Genomic DNA, 21049 nt, shown 5'->3' with positions numbered 1-21049 from the left:
CCAGAGCTTGGCTGGGCTTAATCCCCTCCCAGTGGGAGGGAGGAAATGCTCCTGGCATCGTGCTGCCTGCTCAGCTGCATGGCCCAGCTCACTGTGCCAGGTGGTGAGTTAGCCACATGCTGGATCCCCTGGCCTGCCCTGAGGTGTCCCCTCAAGGGACTTGTGGCTCCCCACCCTGAAGGAGGTAGAGAAGGGGCTGAGGGCTCAGCACAGAACTACCAGACCTGTCATCCTCTGCAGCTGTCTCTCTCGCCCCTTCAACCCCTACGCTGCCCTGCCTGCAGAGGGGCATTTCCCTGCCTGGCTCTGGATGCCTGATGCAGTGACAGGGCACAGGGGATACATCCTTTCCCTCCTCATCCCACCTCTGCCCCCTGCACAGCCCCTCTGCTCTCGGGTCAAATGCCCCAGGCACCCCTGCCTGCACACCGCCCCCCCGTCCCCCCAGGTTGCCATGCTGGGCACGTCCTCAGCACCGTGGGCGCCACTGGCACAGGTGCCGCGGGGAACATTAATCTTTAATTTCCTGTCAAAGCCTCTCACTGGAGAGAGCAGCACCTGGCACGGGGGTACAGCAAATGCCCGCTGTGATGGGGGGCCAGGAGACAGGCTGCCCCGGGCACGGAGGGTTCAGATGGGGCACTCAGCCCTCTGCTGTGTCCCACAGCTGCACAGCCCTGTGCCTGAGGCAGGCAGGGGAGCAGCAGCAGCAGATGTGTGCTTGCCTACAGGAATGAAGAGAAGAGAGGCAGCTATGCTGCCCAGATGGAGAAGCTCCCCCAGGACCACTGGCTGCCAGGGCTGGGTAGGGAAATGACCCTGTGGTAAGCCCACTCGCTCTGTGGCCCTGGCTGACCCAGCTGTCCTCATGGCTGCCCCTGGAAGGGGAGCATGCAAGGATAGGATGGGATTTGCTATCAGCTCTCAGGGCTGAGGGGTCACAAAGCCTTCATCCCTGTGGCCCATTGAAGGGATCCCAGGGCATCACTGTCTGGAGGAAACTCCCAGCATGCCCTGGGGAAGGGGAACTATAAATAGCTGCTCAGTGAAGGGCGGAGGGGGACTGTTTGGGAAGCTGCTTTGTGAACAGGACAAAGAAGAGGCGTCTTTGCACTTGCTCTTCATTAGTTGCCTTCCTCTGGCTGGCCGGGCCAGGATGCGCTCTCATCGAACGACAGCAGGATGTAGCTGTCGGTGTCAAGGACGTGAACAATAAGGGCTTTAAATAGCAGCGCTGCCTTTGAAACCCATTCGCCTGCGCTGCAGACAGAGCCCAAGAAAACTGTGCTGCACGAGAAACCAGGGATGTGGGAGCAGGGGTGCACTCACCCCAAGGAAGGCACCCCCAGTGCCACAGCTGCTGCCCGCAGGCAGGTGGTCTGTGACCAGAACATGTGGAGCCCTGCCTAGAAATGCCACGGGATGCCGGGGCAGATGCACCCCAGCCCCTCTGGCAGCTCCCAAGCAGCAATGTCCAAAGCTCCCAGTGCATTGGTTAGCTGGCAGCACCTCCCTGTGCTGCCAGAAAGATTCCTCTTGTTTGCTGTTTCCTTTCCTCCTGCTCTGGCTCCTGGGCTCTGAACTCCTCCCACCTTCCAATAGGAGATGAAAGAGCCCTGAGGGACTGCTGGTGGCATTCCTTCCACGCTGGGCATGGAGGAACCTCTTCCGCTCCATCAGGATGAGACAATCAACCAAGCAGCATCATTTGGTGGCACGTGAGATGGATAAAGAAGGTGCTTTGCTGTCCTGGGGAGCCCGGCTCCATGCTGTCCCAATGCAGGGCAGCCCTGGGCTGGACATGGGTAAGGTGCTTGGGAGCAGCACATGAGGCTGGTGGAGAGAGATCGGAGCCAGCAAGCCACATGTGAGCACGTGCGTGTGCACGGGGGGGCCCCGGCTGCGTGTATTAGCAGGCCCTTAAATCAACACAGCACTTCAGACAGGAAGGAAATAGGCTTTGCCGACGGCAGGAGCGGCACTTGCTTTGTGCACATTACAGAACATCAGGAAAATGTCAAATTTACATAAAAATGATACAAACTCATTGGAAGAAACATGCATCCAATTATCGGCCCCAGCGCTGGTACAGCTCCGCAGCCAGAGGCTGGCCGGTGGCTGGCTGCAAGGGACACAGCCCCGGGCCACGCATTTCATCTCTGGGTGTTTAACATCAAAGCTGCAAACAGCCTCAGCTCAGCTGGCCGCCGTGCTTGCCTGGTCCCTCCCGCCGTGCCACTGCCACTGCCACTGCCACTGCCACTGCCACTGCCACTGCCACTGCCACTGCCACTGCCACTGCTGCACCACTTGGGCATGCAGGGTGCAGGGCAGGGGTGGTAGTGCCCAGCTGAGGCTGAGTGGGATTTGGTCCTGCTCCTGCCATCTCCAGTGGGGAAGGGGCTGTGTGATCGATTGCAGCACCCCTGTATGGCAGGGGCATTGAGGGGAGGTGAGAGCACAGCTGAGCAGCCTGGAATAGCAGAGATGGAGAGCTTGCTCATGCAAAAACACCCGAAGATTTTTCTGGCACCAGGTTGGGACCCCATTCCTGGTTCTGTACTAGGCTGTCCCAGTGGGGCCTTCCCTCCTTTCTGTTCCCACAGTATGGCCACTGTCATCCCCAGGGCTGGGGGAAGCCACATCTGGCCCATCCCTCCGGCTGTGGCCCCTCAGCTGGGCAGCATGGACTGGGCACAACAGCCTGCATTCTTCTAGGGCTGGGGGCACCCAGGGGGACCAGGGATAAACATGGGGATGTGGTCAGGGGTTATCTCAGTGGGTGCCCTCCAGGCTTTCTTGTGCTGGCTTCACACCCTCCTGCCCAGGATTGATGGCCCATCCTGTGGCCACTTCCCGGCACACTGAACTCCACATTTCTGTCCCTGCCACCCAACGGGATTGATGTCTCACTGAGCATAGGCAGCGGCTGTAACTCATGCCCGGGAGCCGGGCTCCCGGCTCGTTACTCACTGGGCACCGTCACTACATGAGTTACAGCTCTGCCTTGTGCTGGGACACCTCAGTAGTGAGGGATCAGGGCAGGGGTGAAAACGGCCGAGGCAGGGCTGGGGCAGGGGGCAAACCTCTCTCTCTAAGCCGGCATTCTGAGCCATCCCTCAGACTGGCATCCCCTGCACACCCACATGCAACCTGCTAACTGCCTCTGTCCCTGGCTGGGAGGTGGGCACACATGGCCCTGAGGAGTGATGCTGGGGCCTTGGCCAGAGGTGGAGGGTGGCACCGCAGCTGGGATTCCCTGTACCACACCCGCCAGCTGGTACCCAGGCTGCAGCGTGCGGGGGAGGCTGACGAGCTGTTAATTACAGGTGCTGCTTGGCTGGTGCAGCGCGTCTCTGCTGCTCGGCTGGCAGAGCCGTGCGGCGGGTGACACACTCCATGATAAATTGATATCCCGTTTAGCATCAATTTTCCCTTCTCTGGTGGCAGACAGCTGTGCTAATGGGATGGGACAAGTGAAAATGAAATAACAGGCCCTGAGCACACCGGCACATGCTGCACTGTTGGCACTATTGCATGGCAGTCACTCCCCAAGAGACAGACAGGACCTCACGCACCCTGGTGTGGGAGAACCACGGGGTTGGCAGTCTCCAGGGTGAGCTGCCTTCACCATAGTGGCTGGTGCCCATCCAGGGTGGGTTTGTGACATGTGGTGTGTCAGCAGTAGGTGCCACCAGTTGTTTGCAGCACCTGGAGAAGCTGCTCGTTTCAGTGGGCTTTGAGGCTGGCACAGGAAGAGAGCTGGCTGCAGCATGACCAGTTCTCAATGGTCAGCATGAGACTGAGTGGTGTCTGCATCTGCTTGGTGTTTACAATGCATTTAGAGGGTGGTGACTTGGCGCATTTCTTATAGCACAGCACATAGCTAGGAACCAGTGAAGAATTTGGTTGGCATTCAGTGCCAATGCTATATTGGGTATTTGCAATGCACATAATGCCCGAGCTGATGTGTGCAGCATTCCCAGTGCCTATGCCAGATTTAGTGTTTGCAATAGCCCATGGCACTCTGCACCCATACTCACACGCTCTTTTCGGTGCACTCAGCACCAGCTACAGGCTTTTTATCAGGAGTGTATTTGTCAAATTGGTGCCTGCAGTGTGTTTGCAGTCATGGTGTATGCAGCGCTTGATGCCCACAGTTTGCTTGATAATTGCAGAGTGCTCTGCACTTAATACCTGTGGCATCATTGTTATTTACACAGCCCTTACACTCAGTGTCAGCAGAGCTCAGCATACACAGTGTGCTCAGTGTGTGCACCCCGCTGCTGATGATGTTTGCAACACCTTCAGTATCTGGTGTCAGCTGTGGTTTTGTGTTTGCCAAGCTCTCAGCAATCTCTCCATTCAAGGTGTGCCCTGCGTCTGTTCGACTTGGCATTTGTGGCACAGCCTGTGCTCACACCAGCCGGCTCTCCCTGGTGTGCTCAGTATTTTGATTCCTGTGGTGTGATGAGTGTTCACAGCAGACTGCTGGTGCTGTGGTTGGTGCCCAGCGCCAGTGCATGTGCCATGCTCACAGTGGGCTCAGCCTTGGTGCCCACAGTGGGCTCAGCCTTGGTGCCAGCAGCATGCTCCTGCTGCCTGGCATTCCCACTCGCTGCCGCAGGTGTGAGCACTTGCCCTGCATCCCACCCCAGTGCCCAGTTTACTGCTCACTCGCAGGATGCTCTGTAAGTGCAGCCCATGATGTGGTCAGCACAAGGTTTCGGATGCTTTTGCCATTTACAGAGCTTGCTGCACAGTGTTAGTGGTGTTCCTGCTACCCCGCCTGTGCTTGGTGCTGGATACTGGCCCTCTTTGGAGCAGCTGCACAGTCTGTGTGCACTGCTTGCACCAGCTCTTGCATTACCAGCGCCACCAGCCTGTGCTGTCCCTGTTGAGGCTCACTCCAATGCACTCAGAACTCACAGTTTGTCATGCATTCCATGTTCACAGCTCAGTTTTCAGTGTCTGTGGCACATGTGGCACCAGTGGTGCCCTCCATGCTCAGCATCAGCTGCCAGTTTGCAGGGAGCTGGTGCTTGGTGCCTGATGGTGACATGTTTGCAATGCCCCAGCTCACCTTTGGGGTTGACATTTCTAGTGTGCTTGGCAGTCGGATGTTTTCCCTATTTGCAGATGAAGACCAATGAGATGTTTGGAGTTTGCAACATGCACTTGGTGCCAGCAGCATGCCTAGGGTTTGGAGCACACAGGGTGCTGAAGGCACCAGTTCCTGAATCCCTGGCACAGTGCCGTTTTTGCCATGTGCTCTACAGCCAGGTGGGCACTTGCCTTACTGTCAGCACTCATGGCCAACGTAGGGGCCCATGCAGTGTGCTCGGTGGCCAGATGTGTGCTGTGCCTATGTGTTCTCAGTCCAGGGTCCCCTTCCCAGTGACCGTCTCCAACTTCCCACTCACCTTGGAGACCCAGTTTGTCCACCACATCTCCACCAGCCATCAAGGGGCAGGGGCAGTCTCAGGCTCCCACCCCCTTTGCCCAGCAGCCTGGGGAGGGCTGGCAGGGTGCCCACACCATATATGCCATCAGTGGAGCTATGGCATTAAGGCTGAGGTTTTAATCACACAAATGTTGGAAAATGGGGAGCGATGGTTCCCATGGTAACACTAATTCTGCCCCTTGCCCATGGCACATGGCTGTGCACGCGCAGGACCATCATGGGCACCACGCAGCTGAGCTATGGCTGTCTGGGGAGCCATAATTCCCAGCCTCCTGACTTGGGTGCATTTAAAACCTCAGCCCTATTGCTGTGCTGAGGCAGCTCTGCTGGCAGTTTACGACTCTGTTGTTTTTAGGAAAGCCAAATGGGAAGCAGGAGCTGCCTTGGTGAAGTACTGCAGATGGGACAGGAGGAGCAGTCTGGGGCCAGGAGGAGCCACAGGGTGCTTGACCTGGGTACCGGTGACTGCAGGGGTCAGGGCAGGATGGGGCCTGCGGGCAGAGCTGAGTGTGAGGGAGCAGCTGAATAATGTCTCTCAGGGCAGATCCACATGCTCTGCTGGCTGGGCAAACTCCCATCCCTCAGGGCCAGAGATGGGATGGAGGAGTGGGACATGTGGGTACCAGCCCTGCTGCCCCATGTGGGTACTCTTGGAGTGCCAGCATTTCCTGTGCCCTGCACTGGAACTACTTGCAGGCTGCATTTCTCCAGAGGTGTGTGAAGAACCTGGTGATGGGCTTCCTGACACTCCTGGGTTGGCCATCAGCCCTGAGGCCTTCATCACCCTTCTGCTCTCATGCTAGTGCACAAGAGACCTCTCTGATGTAGGGTCATGGCTGTTTGGAGTGGGATGGGGCTCTCATCCTCCCTGCACACCACAACAAGGCTACATCATTCTGCACACTGCCTTTCCAGCGTGGCACAGCTCTTGGCATGTCCCCTTGGCTGTGAGATGACATTCCAGCTGTGCCAGCTGTGTTCAGCAGCAGTGCTACCCATGCCTGCAGCTGTTCATGCCAGCATGCCAGCCCTGATGGGGGTGTGCCTGGGCTGGGGATGTCGAGGCAGGACAGGGACACACAGCTGGTGCTTGGGGGCTGCACACTGTGGCTTTGGCTCACCCAAGCATGGACCCCACTGCTGTTGAGGCCACCCACAACTGCCTGCAGGGTGGTCTTCCAGGCCCAGTCCAGTTCATCCATCCGAGCATCCCCTGCTACCTTAGGAACTCTAGCTTCTCCTAAATCCTTTTTCCTGAGGGTGTCCTGGCCTGTCCTGTGATCAGGGAGGACTGTGAGCTGCCCACCCTCCAGTCACCTGTGCTCAGTTGTTGCTTGGGAGGGAGTTAAGCAAGGAGTTGCCCCGTTCACAGCAGTACTGGGTAAAGCTTGTCCATCTCCAGCTGCACTGGCTGGAGCGTCTCCCAGTGCTGCCGTCTCTGCACAACTGCTGCAACTCCCGTAATGTATTCATCATCCCAGGATGCCCCGGTGCAGCTGCAATATAATTATTGGAGTTTATTACACTATTAACTTTAGAATTTTATAAACCACCAGGCAGGTGACAAGTGGTGGAGGCGGGGGTTTTCAGGCTGTGGTCAGAGGGGCTGTGAGGGAAATAGTGCTGGGGGCTGTCCCAGCAAGGCGCTGAGCCTGTTTTGCTGCCACGCTGGTGTTTTGCTAGCAGTGCAAGCCCAGTGGCACCCCAGAAGGGTGCACCACTGCCAAGTTGCTCAGCACAGTGTGGCCATGTGCCAGCCTGCCTGGCTGCCCTCCTCAAGATGGCAGGGAGAAGGGAGGACCAACCAGCTGCAGCAATAAAAGGCTATAAAACCAAATGACTGTCTCTGCACGCTGCAGTGATGGCTCCCAGGGTGTCTTCCCCTTCCTAACAGTGCTGAGGGCAGGAGGGACTGTGCACATCCCATTGCCCATGCACAGAGCCGCTCCCTGGTCACGTCTGCGACAGCCTTTCCAGCCTTGGGGGATGCTCTGAGGGTGGTGAGGCCATTTCCTCCACTCCTCCCACGCAGGATCGGAGGGCAGCGTCAGCCGAGCCTGACCTCCTGCTGGTCACGGGCCAGCGAGCATTGCCAGATCTGGAGTCAGGAGATGGGTGCTGGGTTGAACATCCTCCTGGGGATGCTGGGATTTGGGAGGCTTTTAGATTTGTTTTCTCTTTGTGAGAATGCTTGTGGAGTGCAATCAAGTGGCTGCTCAGTTTGGGGGTGGTTTGTACTGACAGGGTCAGAGCAGAACATGGAGAGGGGGTGCTAGCTTTCAGCCTGGCAGAGCCAGGGCAGTGCAGGTCCATGGCATGTGGGGTGTCTCAGATGGAGACCAGATGCAGGGGCTGCTGCACATGGGTGGGAACTTCAGAGTGTCCACTGCTTGCTGCCTCTTCCTGGGCACAGGAAGTGCTGGCTGGGTGAACATTTCTGAGAAAAGGAATTCAGGAGGGTTACAAGGAAGATCTCACTGCTCACTAGGGTTAAATACCATGGAATCAGCCTGGGCTCAGCACAAACCCTTTTCTCCCATGATCAGGCAGGGATTGGACCCATCATCCCATTGAGTGTCTGTGAGATCTAACCCAGCTCGGATGCAAGCATTGTCCTCTCAGCCATCAAACAGATGCTCTTACACCCAGATCCTACTGAAACCCACTCCTTAAATTCCTGGAGGCAGGACCTCAAAGCCACATAAACTCAGTGCTGTTTTCTTGGCAGCAGGAAAAGGTGTCCAGGGCACCTTGTGTGAGCTCATGCACACAGCTTACAAAAGACACTTTGTAATTGAGGTTTTGCGCTTAATGAAGGAATAAATTGAATGGGAGTGTTGTCTTTAATTGGGGTGTTGCATTAATTAAGGTATTGCACTTAATTGGGGTAAAGCATTTAATAAGGTATCGTGTTTAATCGGGGTAGTTTATGTAAATAGGGTCAGTTCGTTAATGGGGTGCTGCATCTCTCATCCATCTGCTGGCCCTGGCAGACTCTTCATCTGTCACAGTGGGCCAAACTGGGGACCAGGACCACCAGTGAGGCTCTTCTGCAGCACTAGAGCTGCCATCTTCCCCATCCTAGCATGATGCAGCTGGTAACAGGGCTCAAATCAATGGCTCCAATCCTACCCCGGTGCGTACAGCTCCCTCCCACCATTCCCAGCCCCACCACTCCCAGTGGGTGCAGGAGGATGGTGCAGAGGTTTCAGCAAGCGGGGTGCAGGCAGCATTACTGCTCCTGTGGCCCCCCCACAGCCAGCTCCACAGCAGGCAGTGATGCCTGGCATGCTCATCACGCTGTCGCCAGCCCTCTCTCCTGTAATTGGAGTGGACATCTTGTCATCCCACATCTCCCCACAACCGAGGCACTTGCCATCCTTGCTGCGGAGCCTGACCTGCTGGGCAGGCGCCGGCAGCATGTCGGGGAGGCCATGGAAGGAGGCTGTTCTTGTTAAGCCAACGTGTTTGCAAGGGTCTCAGAGGATACAACTTGCATGAGGCAGAGCTGAGTGCTGCGGCCAGCTGGGCTCCGCAGTCACGTTCCCTTCAATTAGATCAAAAGTAATGATTGCCCCAGATCCATTTCCCTCTGGGCATGAGGCCGTGGCCAGCGCCAACTCTGGAGTGTGAGGAGCTGGCGAGGAAGACGTAGCAGCCAGCTCATGGGCTTGGGCTGGCAGTAGAAAAGCTCAGCAAGCTGAATCCATGTCCCGGCCAGTTTGGCCTAGCAGAGTATCAGGTGGGAGCTCCATTATGGGGGTCTCCCATTGGATAACTGTCTGCTGACCACCCAGGTCTGTAACTGTCCGGTCACCAATGTGCCCCACCCTTCTGGGCTGCCCCTGCCACGTCACTCTTGGTCCCCTGGGCTAATCTTACCCTGCATCCCTCCTGAGGAGCTGCAGCCCCGCAGGGAGGGCGAGCTCACTGCAGTGGCACAGCTCCAGTGCTGGAATGCAGTGGGAGTTTGGGCCTTGGTATGGAAAAGAGTCAATCCATTGGCTGAGTGAAAAGAAAGGGGAATCACAACCAAACCCTCATCTGGACTGGGCTACGAATAGAAACAGCCAGTGCCTGTGTCTTGGAGGGGATGAATCACCGTGTGGGTGCTGGAGGCCACCTCAGCAGGGTCAGGTTCACCAGGCATCCCTCCAGACTGTGAGGTTTCTTCCACATGTAGACTTCACCTATCTCCTGCAGTATTCTGTGGGTGTGCCAGAGCCCTGATGTTGTAGAAAGCCTCCTCCTTCTGTGCTCAGTTATTTTGTTCATGGATGCAGCCCCTTAACCTCCTCTGGTCTCACCAGTGTCTCCAGCCAGTCTCCTTCACTGCTCTCTGTTACTGCCATCCTCTATACTCTTTACACTTAGTTTGGATTTTTCTTGATGCGTGTCCCGGACCAGACACAGGGCTCCCAGTAAGGCCTTGCCGCCAGCAAACACTTCAGATGCCTCACGAATGATTCTCCTTCTCACGCAGCCCTGAGCAACATTGTCCTTTTCACTGAGTTCAGTGCAGTTGCAGGGCTGCCAGACATCCCATATTAAACTGATAGATTTCATATCCCAAATGAAAGAGGTTTCTCCTATTTTCTCCTAACTCCCAGCTGCTTTTCCAAGCATCTGCCTAGCTGCTGTGCATCTGGAAACACAGCTCCTGCTCACACAGATAACTGCACCTGCAGAACATGTCCTGCCTGAGGGTTACACCCCTCTGCATGCCTTGTTTATCCACCTGGGATTGTCCTAGGGTTTGGTGTTAAACTCAGACAAGCTGATGTTGTTGCCCACTGCTGAGCCAGGCTCTGTCCTGCCCTCCTGCCCACTTGGCAGCCCTGCCCTCTAGCTGCTCGCCCTCTGCATGCTGGGCAGATTTGCTTCCCGCCCCAGCCCAGCTCTTGTCCTTTTGAATTGTATCTGATTGTTTTCAGGCCATTTCTCCGATTTGTCAACATCATTTCGAATTCCAGTCCTGTCTTCCCTGGCACCCGCAGCCTCCCCCCATCATCTGAGTGTAGTACATGGGCCCTGTGCCAAGTCCCTGATGATCAGCATTCCCCTGGCTGGGGGGCACAGGGGTAAGCAGGAGAGACTCCACTTTCCCAATCTGCTGGCAAGCCCTTGGCTGCCTCTCCCATCCTGTTGGCTTGCTTGCACACTGGCCAGTGAAGTCAGCACAGGAGCCCAGGGCATTGCGCATCTCCCGACTGTTAGCATCATATCCAGGGACTGGATGAGGGACCATCAGAGGTCAAAAAGACTCTGTAGCTGCATGTGGCCAAGTGAAGGGGCAGATGAGCCACAGAGTCCCCCCATGTGGCCTCATGCCCCCCATCTGCAGGCACTCAGCCGCAGGTGAGATGCTCCGATGTGGAACCTTGGGGACCTGCAGACATGTTGGCAAAGGGGCAGCACCAGCCATTCCTAGCTTATGTTTTGTTCTCTGCCTTGTCTGGTCTGAGTGGAAAGCAATCCCTAAGCCTTGCTGCCCATCTTCCCAAGCCACGCTGCTTTCCCACTCCCCCTCCTCCCACACAGGAGGGGATCATGCTGTGGGAATGGTGCTGAGACATGTCCCCAATCCAGGTGGCAGTTAATAATGGAGCTGAAGACACACAGAGAAAGCAGGGGTATGTGATTCCCTTGGTATGGGGGACAGGGTCCTGCCGGGAGCCAAGGGACTGTCCTACTCCCATGCCATGACTGTCCAGCACTCAGGACACAGGGCTCCAGCTGGTCCAACACTCACAGAGCTTAGTTTGCTCTGTACCTCAGGGTCTGTGTTTATGGGGTGACCTGCCTGGCAGACCCTCCATGCCCTCATGTCCCTTGCCACCACAGCACCTGAGAGGTGTAGGCAGGGACTACACATCCAACCCTGCAGACCAAAGACCCAGGGCTGGCCATTGCCTGGTTCTATGGAAACTCCTTGCCACAGGATCAGGCCCTTTCTGCCCATGGTCCTTGCTGGGCCAAGCATCTCCCAGAGGGCCAAAGGTCCCTGTGGAAGCAGCTGGGATCTGGTGGCTTTGTGGCTGGGAGGCGGCAGCACTTGGGCCACCTGACCAGCCTACTCCTACTCCTATCATGTCCTTCTGAGCTGGAGGTGCAGGGCTGGCATGTGAATGCTGCATCCCTTGGGCAGGGAGAAACAGGCTGCTGGGGCTGTGCGTGCTCCTTGCCGGAGGCAGCCTATCATGCTGTATTGACCCACACAGAGGCAGAAACATGTGTGCCATGCACAGATCGATGGGAAGATTGAAGATGCATGTGCGCTTGCCGGACGACTGGAGAAAGCTTTGCCGTTGGCATTGGCAGCACAGTGAAGGTCATGCTGACCTGCGGCGCAGTCCCTGAGGAGAGGCGAGGCCTCTTGTCGTGCTCATGGGCGGCTGTCTCATCATTTGTCCTCCAGAGACCCTGGATTCCCTGCCAGGCACGCACCTTCTCAGCAGAGCCATGTCTGCTGGGGGGGGGTTACCCAGGGCTGGGCTTGTTCTGGGGACAGGGAGCTGGTGTTTCCCCCACCACTGTGCCACAAGGCAGTGTCACAGAGGGTTGCTTGACTTGTAAGTGGGTTGGTTCAGTCTTTTTAGCTCTGCAAATTCTCCATCACCAGCTGGTGACACCAAGGCAGGAAGCTGGGAAAGATCAAAACTTGCTGGCAGAGGTGTTGTGCATTGGGAACAGACAGACTCAGGTACAGTGCGGTTGGTGCCCTCAAGGTTGAACCCATCACCTCATGACTGAGCCACGCAAGCAAAGCCCCACTGCCGCGGGCAGGACGGGGCAGGAGGACACCCTGGTCTGTCACGCTGCCTGCAGGGCAGCGCTGCCACGGGGGCTGCGTGCTGCTTGGGGCTATGCGCAGGGTCGACGGCAGCGTGCCCTGGAGGGAGCAGACCCCAGAGGGTCTCGGCAGGGCCGGGCAGGGTGAGGGCTACTCCAACTCAACCTTTCTAGCAGAGTTGGTCACTGCCTGTGGTGCCCCCCACTTCTTGTGCGCTGCTGTGGAACAATGAGGAGCAGCGAGGGAGGGAGGGAACGGGGGCAGAAATGTAGCAGGAGGAGACCATCCCGAGTGCACAGCGAGCGCAGTGGAGAGGGGAGCGGCGGACACGGGGGGACACTGCCGCCCTCCTGGCTCCGGGGCACCGAGGAGCACGGCAGGGGTAGGGGGGAGGGGAAGGCACGGGAAAGTGCACCCCTGGCACCCCGTGTTCAGCCCCGCTCCGGCGGCGTCTCGCTGGCCGGATCCCGCCGGGACAGCCGGGGCCGGGACCAAGACGGCCGTGACTCGGCGCTGGCCGCCGTGGGTCGCGGCGGGCCGCGGCAGGGAGGCGGTTAACGGCCAGGGAGCCGCCGAGGCAGGAGGAGTCCGCAGGCGGGCGAGCAGGAGGGGGCCGCCGGGCGAGCTGCCCGCAGGCTGCCCGCCCCCGCCAAGCCTCGCCGCGCTCTGCCCCGGGGCGCACGGGCCGGCGGGGCACGGCGGGGCCAGGCGGAGAGCGCGGCGGCAGCGGCGACGGTGGGGGACAGGCTCCGTGCCCCGCCCGCCACGGCACGGCTCGGCACGGCTCGGCATCGCACGGCGCGGCGCGGCACGGACGACTCGGCATCTCGCGGCGCGGCACGGCTCGGTTCCGCTCGGCACGGCTCGGCTCCGGCAGCCCCCGAGCCATTCAAACAAGTGGCTCCGGCAGCACTTCGGGGCCGGAGCTGGGGAGCGGGCGCAGCGTCGCTCCCTGCCCCGGAGGCGCCGGGCCCTTCACACTGCCTCTTTTCTCTGACGCTTGCTCTTTATTTGACGATGAAATAATGTTGACATGTCTTGAATTATTAAGTATTCCCTGGATTTTATTAGCACATGATGCCTAAATGCTGCCTGTATCTGCTGGGGTCTTAACCAGAGAGGAGAGGAGAGAGGCAGAGAGACAGAGCGAGGGAAAGGAGAGAGAGGGGTTTTTGACAGCTGTATTTGTGCTGATAAGCGAAGGCACAAGGAGACGATCGACTAGTGAGACAAGAGGGAAGCGGCGGCTCGGAGCTGCTGAGAGGGGCTGCGCTTCCCTCCCGAGACGGCTCGGCCCTCCCGGTGCCGTGCTGGGGCTTGGGGGGGACCCGAGCCCCCTCCCAGCGCCTGGCGGGGCTCTCGGCCGGTGCCTGTGCCAGGGGGCAGCTCGCTGGCTGGGCACACCAGCTGCACTGGGCAGATGCCGATTGAGATCGTGTGTAAAATCAAATTTGCTGAAGAGGATGAGAAGCAGAAGGAGAAAGAAGAAGGGGACAAGGAGAGCCTGATCGAGGAGCCTGCCCGGCCCCGCTCCCGGGATCTGGCCACCTTTGCCAGCACCAGCACGCTGCACGGCTTGGGACACATCTGCCGGTCGGGACGGCTGGGCGTGCGCCAGACCCTCTGGGCATTTGCCTTCCTGGCCTCGCTCGCCTTCTTCCTCTACCAGGCGGCCAAGTCAGCGCTGCTCTACCTGGAGCACCCCCACGTCATGGCCCTGGACGAGGAGGCCATCCGCGAGATGGTCTTCCCCGCCATCACCATCTGCAACATTAACCGCTACCGCCACTCGGCACTCACCGACGCCGACATCTTCCACTTAGCGAACATGACCGGGTTGCCCCCCAAGGACCGGGATGGTCACAAGGCCACGGACCTGCTCTACCCTGACCCCGACATGGCTGACATTGTCAACCGCACCGGCCACCAGCTCGACGACATGCTCAAGAGCTGCAACTTCAGCGGCGAAAACTGCTCATCCCGTGATTTCACTGTGGTGAGTGCACACCTGGCTCATCTTCCCTAGGGGCCTCTATCGGCACTGGGGCACCCGCCCGTCCGTGTCGCACCGGAGCAGGGCTCCCTGGCTCACTCCGGCTGCTGAAGTTTGCATCTCTCTCTGTTTGAGTTTCCCTCCAAGTTTCACATGGAGAGAGGGAGAGGATCCTCCGTGGGAGCTCTCATCAGGGCTCTGCACCACCACAGGACTGTCGGCAGGTCTGTGCCTGAGGGGTTCGTGGGCAGGAGCCGCGGTGGGTGAGCAGCAGGGTTCAGCGATCCCCAGGGTGGGTGTCCAGCGGCCAGGGGGGAAGCTATGGTATAGAGAGTCCTGCTCCAGCCTGCTCTTGCCCCGGATCAAAGTGTCCTGACGCAGAGTGCTTTACTCAGCGAGAGGGGCTGGAGCAGGGGGGCAGGCAGAGACCCCTTTGCACATAGGGGAGCCTTCCTGCATTTGCAGGATTAGCACTGGGATGTGTGTAAATGTGGAGACTGCCGGCATTGCACGCGCACGTGTGCACGTGCCGAGCGTAAACGCCGAGCCTCTCCGTTCTGGGGGCATGTCTACAGCCAGGCGAGCGGGGGGCTGCCCGGGGCTGCCCACTCACTGCCCGGGACTGGCAGCAGGGCCTCTTCCAAGCAGCGCCCAGTCTGCCCAGGCAGAGAGCCCCTGGCCGACCGCCGCCAGTGTGCAGCTCTCACCAATATTGAGCCTGGAGTCACAAATCCCCGCTGTGGTTTGGGAAAATAAATGTGCTGAACGGGCGGAATACCTGATGGGACCCTTTTCAGACCTTAATGACTCTGGAAATGAGCCGCCTCTCTCCTACGGCTGCCAGCGGCTACTGCTCAGCTGGCTCCCGCGTTCTCAGGAGCTGTGCTGGCAGCCGGACCCCGCTCCGTGCCGGGGAGTGGGGTGTGATGCCATGGGCTGTGCAGGATACTGGGGAAGAGAGGAGGCTCCGTGGGGCTGGAAATGGCTGATGCAGCATGCTCCGTTTCACTTCGTACCCATCGGTACAACGCCTGCTCAATGTGCAGAGTGATGCTGTCCCTGGGAAAGAGACGTTTGGTGGGGGGGGGGGGGGGGAAATCCCTGTGCGGGGGAGTGGTGGTGGCATGGGGCACTGCAGTGGAGTGGGAAGGAGCCGGGGACAGCGGGCAGGCAGCCCCACTCCTCCTGGGGATTTGCTGGGCTCTGTGCCTGCTCTACGCCAGCTGGTTGAGTTTGCCGGGGAGCAGTGTGGTTCAGCAGGGTTTGGAGCAGGAAGCTCTGGTGCTGGACAGTCGTGCACGTGACTTGGCCATTCTGACTCCAGCCCTGGGATTCTCCTGGAGGATCCTGTATAGCTTTGGTTTGCGGGGGAGGCAGGGTGCCCAGCCTTGTGCTGGGCAGTGGCACAGCGTGGCAACGCGATTTGAGCCACACTGTGATGTTGCCAGGGCAGAGCTCTGGTGGATGGGGCAGTACAGGCTTCCCACAGCATGGACAGAGTGTGTGGCATGCCCTGTGCTGCATGGTAGTGAAGGGTGACCACCAGGACAGTCACTGGGACCTGATTTCTCAGAGTGTGGCCAGGCAGGACCAGCTGGCCTGCCTGCCTCATCTGCTTATGAGTATGCCCTGGGGATGCCCAGGCAGCTGGGCTCTGGTGTGCCGCCACCCTGCACTGGAGCAGGTTTCAGGCATCAAAATGGGCACAGCTGACCTGTGGGCTCATGGCCAAAGAAGGGGACTACAGGACTCCTAAAGCCTCCACCCACCCTCTCCACAGCTCAACATTTCTGGCCTTTGAAGCATCAGGGGTTGTCAGCACAAGAGGGTGTAACTGTCACCTTTCACTTGCCTGGAGCAAAGGGGTGAACCTGGGGCAGGAGAGGCTGCAGAGATGAGTGTGGGGAGGGATGGGTGAAGATACCTCTTGCCACATAACTTGCCCCAAAGCCTTGCCAGACAGCAGTGGGACCTGTCAAGGCATGACACCAAGTGCAGCTGGAGCATTCTACTCCCATTCCCTGAGCCAAATCGGTCCCTTGTGCCTCCTGGGAATGACTGAAACACAGCACAGGCTTCTTGGCAGGCAGGTTGAGTCCCAGCTGTGCTGTGTGGGCTTGGGCACTCCTGTGCCTCATAGCTGTGGCCCCCTCAGTGAAGGGGGTACCCAGGCTGCTCATGTGGTTGGGAACTCCAAGCTTTGTTGGTCCCATTTCTGGGTCCCTATGTGAGCCTTCATGTTCAGAAAGCTTTTGTACTCGTTCTGTTGTGGGCGAGTGTGTGAATCACACCATGTCCTAGCAGTGATGGAGGGCTCCCAGACTGCAGCACATCCCAGCAGGGCAAATGGCTTGGGGGTCCCAGGGCACCCAGCCCACAGCGAGCAGCCTCTGTAGCAGAGCCTGTCACCCAGCGATACTGGAGAAGGGAAGGAGCTTTCCCTGCAGCCATGCTTGCAGGAGTTCTGGAGTCTTTCCTTCCCTCTGAGCATGAGGTGGACTTTGTCCAGGGGCTGGAAGTTTTTCAGCATGAGAGTAGCCAAGCTGTGGGGCTGCTGCCGACTTTTGGTCCAGGACCAGGAGCAGCGCCAGGGCTGGAGCATGTCCCCCTGCGCTGCCGCTTGCAGCCCGTGCTCACGCAATAAATAACTTGTGCGGATCCTTTAAGTAAGAGCCGTGAGTGGTAAATGATCTTCCCCTATTCAACGTCACAAATCCACATTCTTTATGGGACAGCAAATTAAGAAACTATCGGGGGAAAAAAAAAATTCCCAGCGTAAGCATCTTCCATGTAATAAAGCCCGGCTGGGCTGTAAATCTCCCCAGCGGCAGGGACAACCCTGAGCTGCAGCGAGGCTCCCTGCAGCCCCGCTGACGAAAGTGCCCCCTGTGCCGGCTGCTAGAGGGCCGTGCTGGAGCCCTGACAGAGCCTCTTCTGACCCCATTGAGCTGTGCCATGCTCCACAGCCCCCCAGTCCCTGCTGTGCTCGGGGGCACTGCCCAGTGCCCCCCGTCACGCTGTCCGATGGATGCCTTGGTGAGGGTGCCGGGCACGGAGCACTCCTGCCTGGGCGAGTGCAGCTGCAGAGCTGAGGGTGCCGGTGCAGGAAATCAATGGCACTCTTTATATGCCATTAAGCAGGAGGTTGGGAAGTGTCCCCACGGGGCTGGGGCTGAGCTGCCGCGGGTAGTTTGCACTCACCCTCACCTCTCTCCCTGGAATCCTGATACAGACACAACCCGAGCCAGTTCTGTCTGTGTCAGGTGGCACTGAGGGAAGAGGGAGCCTTCCCGACAGTGCTTTGGATATGGGGGTACAGACAGATGGGGTGTGCAGGAGTTTGGGGGCTGTGGGAGGAAGTGCATGGAGGGGGCCTCCTCAGTTGGCAGCAGCATCCCGCCTGTTCGCCGGCAGTGGCTGCAGCAGGAGCCTCCGCTCGCGGCCGGGCAGGAGCCCAGTGCCTTTCTCATACATACATTCGTTGTCAAAAGCCTTTTGTTTGTGATGTGTGGTTGCTGAAGCCAGTTGTGCCGGGGCTGGAAGCTGGGGGGGAGCAGGGATGTTGCTGAGAGCTGGCAGTGCTTCTCAGAGTTGGCACCGGCTCTGGCTCTCCATGCTAGGCCTCCTGCCTGCCTGTGATGTGGGGAGGGTGAGGGGTCTCCCCAGCACTCCATGCAGGCCCCAGAGGGGGAAGCCCTATGCTGAGATGGGCAACATGCTCAGCTGCATTCCACATACACACAAGAGATCCTGGTTCAGGGGGTGGGCGGGGGCAGCAGGCTGTCGCCTCTGCCTCCTCCTAGCAAGACTTTCCCACTGTTCCTGACATGGGGACTCTCTGACCTTTCCACCAGAATCATACTTAATAAATGTCACATTTTCAGCCTATTTTTACTGGGTAAAAGAGATGGACTGATTGTTTTTCACCTGCCCTACCCTGCCTGGTGCCTGCTCAGCCCATGGCATTCAACCACTCAATTTTCCCTGTACTCCTGTGCACGGCTAGGGTTCCCCTAGCTGCTCAGTGGGCTCCAGCTACTGCAGAACCTGCCCTGGCTGGGGCACAGAGTGGCTCTTGGGCCAGGCAGTGCTATATGGGTCCCAGCACTGCATCACCTCCTTTGAAGGGTGGCATGGCTGTGACTGTGATGGCTGTCCTGCCATGCCTGGTAGAGACTGGCTGGGCTGGGGCTGGTGGTGTCAGTGGCCAGGAGAGGCTGGAGCATCCCTCACTGATCCCATGCCTGTGAGATGCTCAGCTGACCCCATCTGTGCCCATCTGGGTCACAGCACTCCACTCACTGCATCCACATCCTGCAGTCCCAACCCAGCGCTTGAGCCAGCTACCCAGGGACTCACAACCCATCTGGAACCCTCCATCCTCACAGTCTGGCCACTGTGCTTGTGCATTTCCAGGCCAATGTCCTGGTCAGTGCAGGCATGTCGCAGGTTGGCCGCGCTCCTGTCCGGAGCAGCGGCAGCAGCATCTCCGGCGCTGTTACACATGAGCCGCCTGGGCATGGCTCGAGGCGCTGTTTGTGCCAGAAAACGGGGGACTTTAATGCAATTCGTTGCCATTTAATTTTACACAATTCCTGCTGCTTAATCCGCTGAGAAATGCTAATTTATACAATTCACGTCTAAAAATAAATGTCAGTCCAGCAGCTCCCAGCAGCGGGTAGCTGCTCCCACCAGCCCCCACTGAAGCCTTCTGCAGGGACCCCAGACTGGAGCCCACCTTGCACCCTGCCAGCCATGCTGCTACTCCTTGTCCCAGGTGCTCAGGCTCTGGCAGCAAGTATGTGTATTTGGGGATAATGGGATTTTGGGACACCGTGGTGGGAGAACATGGGGTTGGCTGAACCTAGGGGTGTCACTGCAAAGTCCCTCGTGACAGTGGGGCAGGGTGACAAGGGGACAAGCAGGTGTCTTGGCAATCTGACTCTCATTTAGATGGTTGGGGAGATGTTCTTGGTATGGGGGTCATGAGGTGTCTTTGGGACCACTGCTTCCTCATGGATTTCCCCAATAAATTTGGGTGCAGCCTCCTGTGCAGCTGCACCCTGGGATGTGGCTGGGGGTGCATGGAGAAAGAGGGGTGCCCGGTGCATAAGCTTGGCAGGCAGCCACCTGGGCTGCACATGGGGGTTCAGCCATAGGTCAGGGCAGGTGCCACCTGGTTGGCAGGTTTTAATTGGTCACTAAGTGCCTTTAATGAATGTAGGATGGGAGAGAAGCATGTACCCCTCCTGCCTGGGGAGTGCAGATGCATCATTAGGTCTCTGAGGAGGCTGGTCTGCAGGGGACAGCGAGGGGGCTGGATCATGGGGACAAGAGGATACATGGCTGGGAAGAACCTATGCTGAGCACCCAGACCCCTGCCTCTTACCCTTGAGTATCTCCATACCCTGCTGCCCTCCACCCCAATGCCACTGCCCCTACCCCATTACCTCCCCTTCCCCAACCATGCCAACTCCATCCAAGTGGGGTGGCACTGACACCAGCAGCAACACTGTGGAGAGGGTGCCAGGGCAGTGGTGCAGGCACCAAGGGCCATGGAAGTGGGTGCCAGCTCCCTGCAGGAGGGGGGCGAGGCGAGGGAGCAGGGGGGTGCGGAGGCGACGCAGCGGGGGAGCAGAGATGCTGGAGCAGCCGACGGCTTTCCCACCGTCTCCCTGATTGAGATCGGATCACCGTGAGCATAAAAAAGCTCTCTTCATAATTATATTTAATGAATTGACTTTAAAAGCTCTTATGCTCTTATCTGGGTAATTTAATATCACACACTTAATAAGCCTGTCTCCGATACGGGGGGAGCCAGCGGCCAGGACGCCCGCGCCTGGTGTGTCTCCCCAGGGATGTGGGACGTGCCATGAGGCTGGGCGCATGTGCCAGGCTGAGTGGAGGGGGACGCTGCTGCCCCCTGGGGCCAGGGCACCTGTAGGGTGACTGTGGGGCCGTGCCTGTCCAGCACTGCTGACTGCAGAGGGAGCTGGGCACCTCGAGTGGCCGCGAGAGGAATGGGGACAAGACACGCAGAGGGGAGGGGTCCAGGAGCTATGCTTGCTGGTGCCCGGGGCCACAGGGCTGTGAGACCATGGGGCGACGGGAACACAGGGCAGTGGGGCTGACAGGCTGCAGGGTGACAGATGGGGCAGGGGGGTTCATGGGGTGCTGCATGGCTGGCTGGGCATGGGGCAGGGCTGGCTGGGGTGCAGGTGCCCTGTGCCAGCGGCATGGCTGGATGCCACGTGGCCCCATTGCTGAAAGGCATTGCTGTGGCCCCGTCATTTATGCCGGTGCCATCTGCGGCAGGGGTCCCATGGACAGCACTGGGGATAGCCATGGGTCAGAGTGCACCACAGGTTCCAGTGCCATGATGCTGTTAGATCCCTGTCTCTTTCTGGCTCCAGCCACCTGGGGTAGTCAGCTGGGATGTCACAGAGGTAAATGAAGGCTTATCACCACGTTCTGTGCAGCTCTGTCCTTCCTCCAGCACCTCCCCAGCTCTTGGAGTCCCAGAAGGGGTGTGGGCTGCCTCCTGCAGGCCAGCATTGCTGCAGCCCCAGGAAAAGCCTCAGCGCCCCCGCCCCCCCTTGCCGCATCCCCCCCCCCCCCAGCCCCCCCACGACCCATCACTGCGTGCAGGCGGGCGCCTGCGGCGAGCCAGAAGGAAGGCTCTGCCATATGGAGCCAGGGGCCCTGGGGACTGCAGGAGCCTGGGGCTGGGACCTGTGGCCGTGGGGGCAGCGCCCAGAATCCTCCGCTCCAGAGCTCACTGGTCAGTGGGGTGGAGAGC

General features: G+C 58.7%; 1 protein-coding gene across 2 annotated transcripts in view; it reads left to right on the top strand.

Annotated features, from left to right (window-relative positions):
* The window catches only part of ASIC4 (acid sensing ion channel subunit family member 4), a 62521-nt gene that overhangs the window by 20528 nt on the left and 20944 nt on the right, over positions 1-21049 (top strand). Inside the window, exon 1 of one of the 2 annotated variants that reach the window (XM_066190096.1) lies at positions 12943-14253. The exons of the other annotated variant lie outside the window; for it this stretch is intronic. Coding sequence (XP_066046193.1) covers positions 13678-14253 — 576 coding nt within the window. The 5' untranslated portion in view covers positions 12943-13677. Of the gene's footprint in view, positions 1-12942; positions 14254-21049 lie in introns of those variants that run through there. 2 annotated transcript variants of the gene reach the window in all.

Source organism: Chamaea fasciata, unplaced genomic scaffold (assembly GCF_029207755.1).
Source record: "Chamaea fasciata isolate MVZ Bird 193981 ecotype frontalis unplaced genomic scaffold, bChaFas1.0.hap1 SCAF_8, whole genome shotgun sequence".
NCBI classification, from domain to species: Eukaryota; Metazoa; Chordata; class Aves; order Passeriformes; family Sylviidae; genus Chamaea; species Chamaea fasciata.
This window is presented reverse-complemented; position numbering and strand designations above follow the sequence as displayed.